General features: G+C 40.7%; 1 protein-coding gene across 1 annotated transcript in view; it reads right to left on the bottom strand.

Annotated features, from left to right (window-relative positions):
* Nucleotides 1-3,309: 3,309 nt before the first annotated feature.
* The window catches only part of ptprea (protein tyrosine phosphatase receptor type Ea), a 321,222-nt gene continuing 315,958 nt past the window's right edge, over nucleotides 3,310-8,573 (bottom strand). Inside the window, exons 21-22 of the mRNA XM_078564878.1 lie at nucleotides 4,781-4,916; nucleotides 3,310-4,638 (exon numbers count right to left, since the gene is read on the bottom strand). Of these exons, the coding sequence (XP_078421004.1) occupies nucleotides 4,564-4,638; nucleotides 4,781-4,916 (211 nt within the window). The 3' untranslated portion in view covers nucleotides 3,310-4,563. The remainder of the gene's footprint in view (nucleotides 4,639-4,780; nucleotides 4,917-8,573) is intronic.

Raw genomic sequence — 8,573 nt, 5'->3', positions numbered from 1 at the left:
CTACTCATCCTTTCAAGTCCTCATCAATGATAGTCATTTTTCTGTCATTCCTGGAGACTGCCTAAAACAGGCAGTAGGTCCTTATATATATATATGTAAATGAGGGAACTAATGCCTATATTACGTGCTTTCGCCAAAGATGTTCTGCCACGAGCGGATTGGGAGATGGACCTGCCCAGCCCAGGATTTTCAATGGCAGCTGCGGCTTAAGTAGCATGTATTAATGAAAGGCGAGTTTGAAAAATGTTTCTGTGGAGCGGTAGTGCTCCTCCTACCTCTGTGCCTCTTGGGCTGCTGCCAGCATGCGATTGATCTACCTCCCATTCTCCTTCCATCCACATGCACCCTACAACTTCCTCAACCCCAGGCACTTACCTGAGGGTTGGTTGTAATTTGAAGCAGCCAGGCAGTGAGCTGCTGGTGGAGGCAGGACAGGCTCCAGTGAGTTCAGCACATTATTTAAATGAGACCCAATTTTGGGCTGGCCACACGGGCCTCATGGTTTGGGCGCGTATTGCAGTGCCTCCCTTGCATTGCTCCCTTCATGGCTGAAGCAGAGTGCTGAAAAATCTCCACCCTGGATTCCTGAAATGTAAAAAATTTCAGCTCCCTGCTCGCCACCACCCCCCGACCCCAGCAATCCCTGCATGAAATAACATCCCTCACCTTGATGATCAAGAAAGAAAACAAGGTCCTGCCTCAACTCATACTAATCAGAACATTAAGGAGCAAGTAATGGTTGTAAGAATTACATTTTGATTACTGACTTGGAGAGTTCTTCATTTTGAGCAGAAGGGGAGAAAAGTAATAGAGAGAAGAATGGGCACTGAGGGGAAGAGGTAAGCAGAAAAAGAACTAAGTTGCAAATAAAATTAAAGCAATCACTGAAGAAAGCACATCAATTGCAATGGCATACTGTCAACACCGCCAACAGATTCAATTGGAATTTGCAAGCTAGTTTTATGAATAGTACATTCCTTTTGAAAATTAAAAAATGATATTCATCCATAGTTTATATACAGCCACATCTGATGTGGTGTGAAAAGGTTTTTTGAATAACTTCACATTTTTTGAATAGACCCAAATACTGGATGATCCTGCTCTTGTTAAATGCAAGGTAAACTGTACACTTTGATGTATCCCAAAATATGCCCGGCAAAGTTATCAGCAGCCTTTCAATTTGTCCAAAAAAAAATCTGAAAATTGTATTTTAATAATAGATTTACATTTAGATATTAAAATAGATTCTTCTAATATCTACAAAACCAATTTAAAAATCAAGGATATTGAAAGATGTGTTTAGTTTTTATTAAATTCAATAATTTAAATGTAATCTACTGGGACACCAAAATATAGATTGTAGAAACTACTTTTTTCATTAATTCCCGTGGACTATTGGGAAATGCAATGGATAGATTTGTAATAGATTCCAAGTGCAAACAACCTGCAACCTGAACTTGTGATAAATGTTATGCATAGGTTTCATGTTAGCAAATTAAGAGAATTGGATACCAGCATTTGGAGAATCATAAGCTAAGCATAGCCAAGCAGCACAGTTTACGCCAGCTTATGTTTAATCAGCTTTCAGTATTGTTTCAAATAAATAAAGTAACGCAGTGAATGTAGTTCATATGGATTTTCGAGAAGTATTTGATAAGATTACACACAGCAGTCTTATGGCAAAGATAATGGCTCTTGGAATTAGGGGGAATGTGACCAAATAGTGATGGTTGGTGAGCAGGAAACAAAGATTAAAGGTTAAAAAAAAACTTCTCCAAATGAAAGGGTGTCTTGAGTGGTGTTCTAGGGGGCTCTATAATGGAATCTTTACAAAACATATAAATATTATGGGCAACCACTGAAGGAGCAATATTGAAATCTGCACATAACACTAAATTATGTATAACAAATTGTAACAAGGATTGTGAAGGTTACTAGGGGCCAGATGTCAGCCGAATGGGCAGATAGGTGGCAGATGGAGTTCAATGCAGAAAAAATATGAAGCAATAAATTTTGGAAGTAAGGATGAAATGGCACGATTTTAAATGAAGTATGGAAGCAGAAAGACTTTGGCATGCAGATACACCGGTTGCAAAATCTGTCTATCTCAGCCTTAGATATATTCAATGATGGAGCATCCAGAACCCTGTGGGCTAGAGAATCGTAAAGATTCACAATCCTTTGAGTGAAGAAATTTCTCCTTATCTCAGTCCTAAATGATGGGCCTCTTATCCTGACACTGTGTCCTCATGTTCTAGATTCCCTTGCCACAGGAAATAACCTCTTAGTGTAACTTGTAAAGCCCCTTCAGAATCTTTGCATGATTATCTCTCATTCTTCTAAACTCCATAGATTATAAACCCAATTTACTCAGCTTCTCATCATAGCACAACCCTCTCAACCCAATCTAGTGAACCGTTGCTGTACTGCCTCTAATACAAGTATATATTTCCTTAAGTATGGTTACATACATGGTGAGGAATTTCCTACAAACTGTTGTTAAAGTGAGTTCTTTTAGAAGGGAATTAGAAAGTTGCTTGAAAAAGAGGAATATTAAAGGGTATAGAGAGGGACCATGAGGAATTAGGCTTGGTTCCTTTGAAGAGCCAATTGCACAGATCTCATGGACCAAATTACCTATTTCTATACTGTAACATTTTAAGATGGCAACAAGAGATTCAGTAGCATTCTGAATAATTTGGTGATAATCTGCACCAGTGAAAAACAACTTCATTTCTTCCTTTCAATTTTTTAAGTATTTGTTTCTGGTATTTCATCATTTTCTCCACATTTCTGGCAGTCTAACACAAAACAGAATGCCTAATTTAATTCCAGTTTTATCTTCTTTTCACTTCTATTTTACCTTCACTTGACTTCCTGAGTATATTTGCCCAGGATCTAAACGGAAATCAGTACTGTCCATGTCAGTTATCATTTGGTTTGATACTAAATAATTGGCAGCTGCACTCATCATGCTCTAAATTGGCATCTCATTTACTGTAAATATATCAAATTATTTTTTCACTCCTTCCTAACACTGAAAATCATTGTGACTGTTCAATAAAGCCCCATTTGAATGCTGAAACTGCTCATAGGTAATTTATTTAATAGACAGAAAACTTCTGAAAAAATGTCACACTCTGTTTCTTGCTCAAAAGCTCATCAACCTGATGCATTTTTATCATTTTCTACTGGGAACAATTATCATTCTATAGTTGAAGAAACGGAGCTGTGGATAAAATGGGCACCGCTTTTCCTTTTTGTGCAAAACAAATGTTGCAGCAAAACAATTTGAATAAACATACAAAGTTTATGGGTACAGAGAGTTTTGTATTTATTTAAAACATGCCCTAAGTCCTCTGGGGTAGAAATTTGATCGTGTAGCATGCCATACAGAATTACGTCGATTGTCCATTGGCAGGCAGCATTGTGGGTCACTACCCATGTACTCCAAGCAGCTTTCTTCATTGATATCATTGAGGAACACCTTGTGGGCTGTGCAGGCCTATAGCACTGTCTGCCCCCAGGGAATCAACATAGTCTATGCTACACTGTTAGAAGTGGAGTTATGTGAACAAATTTCACCTGCCATGTGTAGGCGTGTAGAATGGCCAGAGACTGGATTTTGAATTTTGGGCCACAGATTGGTGGTTGGCTGACCAGTTGCATGTTCTGTGTTGTAGAGAGAGCCATGATTTTGAGACCCTAGCCTCATTTATATCACTTCAATGAGATGCAAATTGGGTGTCCTGATGCACCTCACCAGATTTAGGCTGGCTAATGTTGGGCTGTCCTGGCCGACAGCAATGGGACATAGGGGTCACCATTGCAGGGAGGAGGGGGTCCGGTCTTGATGCAACACCAGCCCAGGTTCTTTTTGTGGGGTAATTTATAAAATAAATAGATAAAAAGAATAACTTCTGGACAACAGTGTATTGTCATTAAACATGTTTAAGAACAAACATTTTAGGTAAGCAAACACAATGTCAAAACGCATGATATGCAACTAACATTATAACACTGTAAACTTTTCATATAAAAATATATCTATTATATATGCATTACACCCAACCTTTTGAAAATAATGCAAACTTCAATGCACAGTATAAATTCACATTTTGTAACACTTTGAGGGGGTCAAACATTGTTGGTATTTTCACAAAGCAAATAATTTTTTTTCAGCAGATCTAATTCAATCTTCTGTACATTCAAGGTTCAAAATAAAACTTAACTGATAATGACGTATAAAAGATTTATTTTTAAATAATGCTCTTTTAGGAGTGTGACAGATGGTAAATGTATTCCATTTACCTCATTCAGTTAAAAATATTGAATGACTCCTAACAGATGCATGACTCCTCAATTACTGTAACCTAAGTTCTCAAAAGCACGGTCACAAGACAATAAAAGAAAGACCTTCAACGTATTAGTAATATTCTTCTAGACAACAAGTGCATAGCAAAATACAAAATAAATTCTTGATAATTTAATGTACAAAAGATGCTTTACTGGCCTGTCAGCTAACAATTGAAAAGGTAAAAAAAAAATCTGTAAGGCAAACACTTATTTGAAGTTGGCATAATCGGAGTGTATGTCTAGGAAATCTTGCACCACCTTGTAACAGAAATCGTACTGCTCCTGCAAAGAAAAAGGAAAACACTTTCTTTAAAAAATTGAAATATAGTTGATACTTGACAATATATATTTTTTAAAGAATCAGCTTTACGTTTGCTTCAAATTCTTTTATGCTTTAGGAAATCTAAAACAGAACATATCATACCAATGTTTGCACCATGTGTGGCCGTTGCATTCGTAAGCTCTTGACAGTCTGGAAAACGTCTAGAAGACCTTCAGCTTTCACTCGCTCCAGAATGTTACTCAATGCAATAAACGTACCTGTCCTACCAGCTCCGGCACTGCAAAATAAATAGATTCAAGTATTATTTAAATAGTAAATCATCTTGATAGGATTCTACCTGACAGGTGGAAAAATGATGCAAGGATGCAGAAATGAGGAGAGCATCAAAATGGTAACACTATTGTGCTCGGAGCCAAGCTTCACCATCCCAGGAAAGTGATTTAGAGGAAGATAAATCCTTTTAAAGCAAACATGAGAGAAAGTATTCCCAATTGACACAGTGAAACTTTAAATGCCACTTGATTTTCTAGAATGAATAAGTAATGGCTGTTAACTGCTATTTCCTGCTGCTGACCCAGTGGAAAATATGGATTTAGTGGATTAACAAATGCTTTACACAATTTTAATGTCCACATTTGTCTTGTACTAATTGATTCTCAATCCTAACATTGAGTAAATTAATCCTGGGGGAACAACTCCACAGTAAATTAACAGTATCTTACTCTAGTACTTTGCGTTGTCAACTGGAGGTCACATAAGGCCCAATATCTTCTGAAATCCATCCAACACGTAATGTTGTGAATTATGCAACTTCTGCCCTTTGAATCAGTTCTCAGCCAAAGTAAACTTATCTGTGGGGCAGATTTCAGACTTAACAGTGTCAGAGCCAGTGGGGGGTCATGAATCAGTCCCGAATCATTTTAAGGTTGGCCAATTCGGGCAAAACTGACTGCAACTAATTTTTAAATTCCCAATTGTGATTCTGCTGCTATTTTGAGTCTGATGTAAATAGCAACATAGCATTGGATCACACCTCCCTAATCCTTCAATCTTTACCCCGCTCCTGAAGCTGACACTGGCTTGGAGGCAGTATAATGGAAATAGATGCCAGATTTTCTTGCATAATTAGCTCTTGCAACATCACGACTTAGACATGGGGGAGAATTTTCTCCCCGTCGGAACAGCTGGATGGGAGCAAGCGTGGGTGGGTGCGCAGCTGATTGCTGCCCATGATCGGCTGCGTGCCATTTTAGGTGGGCCTTAATTGGCCCGTCCAGTGTGACGTGCACCCAGAAGCGCTTAGCACTTCCTATGCGAGCAGGGGGAGGAGGGAGAGTCGGGGCCTGCGCTCTTTCGTGCATGTGCACAAAAGAGCGCAAAACTCTCCCTGAGGCACAGAGCTGCCTCAGGGAGATTAAGAAAAGTCATAAAAAGGTGGAAAAAAAGAAAAATAAAATTATTCAGACATGTCCCCTCATGTGATATTGTCACATTAGCTGGGACATGTTTATGAATTTACATGAAACATTTTATTAAATTAATAAACCCTTCATGAAACCTCATCCTGCCCGTGGATGAGGTTCCATGAAAAATGCGAAGGCCGCCTGGGCTCTTCGCCTGCCCACCAACCTTACGGTTGGATGGGCAGACCTGACAAGTACTTCAATTACAAACAAAAACAAAAATAGCTGGAAAAACTTAGCAGGTCTGACAGCATCCAACAGTTTTGTTTTTGTTTCAGACTTCCAGCATCCGCAGTATTTTGCTTTTATCTAAGTACTTCAATTAGTTGTTTAATGGCCTTAATAGGCCTTTGACAGTTCGGCAGGCGCACAGCCGACTCCAGTGCCCGCCGAGCGGAGGATCAGAATGACGCACGGTGACATTGGGACACACGCCCGACACCACCGCGCATCATTTTACGCGACAGCATGTGGGGCCTGCCCCCGCATGCCAACCAGAAGATTCTGCCCAAGGACAACAATTAAAACCAACATGTATTCTGTCATTTTGTTCTGTATATAGACAAAGCCTAGATCTTGCAGCATAAATAAAATGCTGGAATTACTCAGTTGCTCACATGGCATCTGAAGGGAGGGAAACAGAGTTAATGGGGTGAATTTTCCAGTAGGCACTGGGGCCTTATGGGGGTCTGTAGCTGGATCTTGTTGCCAGCACATGCACTGTCCTTATCTTTTGGGCAGTGACCTCTCAATTGACTGCCGCCCCACTCCCCTATTAAGGATGGAAAGAGGGTTCCCATGGTTGGAAGCCCAATTGGAGGGCCTGCAGCACACGATGGCCAGCAGCCCCACCAGGCGAAGTGGCAGCTGCTGAGGCAGGAAAATGAGCGTGAGGGCTTGACATTGCCTCCAGGGATGCTGACAAAAAGGGGCCCAAAGGCAGTCGGGCCATTTAGATGGAGGGAAACTTCCTGCACGGGATTAGCTTTGGACAAGGTTGTGACTTTTCATCCCGCAGCCCCTTCACTGGAGCATGAAACCTCGGGTGAGCCCGGGCCTGCAGCCAGGAGGCTGCCCCCAACGAGCTGTGTCATGGAAAGCCGATTACAGTCACAAATTACTTCAAGGGGCACATTGAACTTTTTAGGAAGGAGTTGTGAGTTTTTAAAGAACTACAAGCGAGGGCACTGAGCAAAAGATGGCTGATAATGTAAAGTGACCACTTTCTGGAAAATTCCTATATGGATTATACTGACAGACCTGTCCTGAGAGAACATGGAATGTCACACCTGAAAAGGTACCATGGCCTTCTTCAAGCAGAGATACTTGAAAGGGAGATAGGAGAGATGCAAAAGACTGAACTTTAATCTCCTGTGGTTGCGCAGACAAAAGACTGATTTACATGTCTCAGCAGTCACCCAAAAATTCATCTCCTGTTGATTTATATCTCAGAATGTATCAAGGGTTCTGATATGAATTCAATACGACTATTTCCCCTCATGGAACGCACAAGGAAAATGGGTTAAAAATCCAGCTGCAGAGCAGTACTGTGTATGCTGGTGTGCTGCATGTATGACAGCAAGAAGACGACCAACTAGTCACCCCTGCAGTTGCAGGTGAAGTCTCTCTCTCTCTCTCTGATGCTGGAGGCAAGGCTCAGCAGAAGCCACAATGAAAAAGAAAATAGGACAGCCTCTTCAGCTACTCTGCAGAACTTAGTGTTTCCAAACTAGCTGCGAAACTGCCAAAGTCAGCTCTACCAGAATCATTCAACTTAATGGCCACAACATACTGCCATCTACACCTCACGAACAAGCCAAAGACTGATTCGTATATTTTTATAAATTTTTCTTGGACTCTTAACCTCTCATTTCTGACCTGTGTGTGTTTATTGTGTTTTTAATCTTTTACTCGAGTTTTAGGAAGTAATAAACTTACACTTTCTTTGTTTCAAGAAAACCTGGTTAAATTGGCTCCTTCTAAATAATAAGTACATTTTGATAAGGAAATGGAGGGAAGGGATCCATTTTAAATTAACCTTGATGTGACCAACGAAGGGGGTTGAATAAAGAAGGGGAACCAACTCATTCCTCCTCATCTGGGAGCATAACAAAATTAGGGTCTGGTGTTCGGGTAGTTAAAGAAATTGGGGGACCTCGCCCAGGGATTGGTCTTAACACCTGTCATGTTCCGAACTAAGGAGGGTCCACTCCAAAGGTGGGAAACTACTATGCCATTACAAAATAGCCCATACGTGGGGCCTAGATTGTCCTATATGGCTGCCTACCTGCAGGGAGTGTGCAACCAACCCTGTTCCCAGCTCACCTTTGTGAAACTCCACAGGAGGCAGGAATGCATTGGGGAGCCATCCCAAAGCTATCTTCCTGTCCCAGCCCCCTGCCTGCCTCCAACCCCGTCTCCGTGGGGCCAGGAAAATTCAACATTTCAGGCCAATGACTCTTCATCAGAAT

Source organism: Cetorhinus maximus, chromosome 20, assembly GCF_964194155.1.
Source record: "Cetorhinus maximus chromosome 20, sCetMax3.hap1.1, whole genome shotgun sequence".
Lineage (NCBI taxonomy): Eukaryota > Metazoa > Chordata > Chondrichthyes > Lamniformes > Cetorhinidae > Cetorhinus > Cetorhinus maximus.
This window is presented reverse-complemented; position numbering and strand designations above follow the sequence as displayed.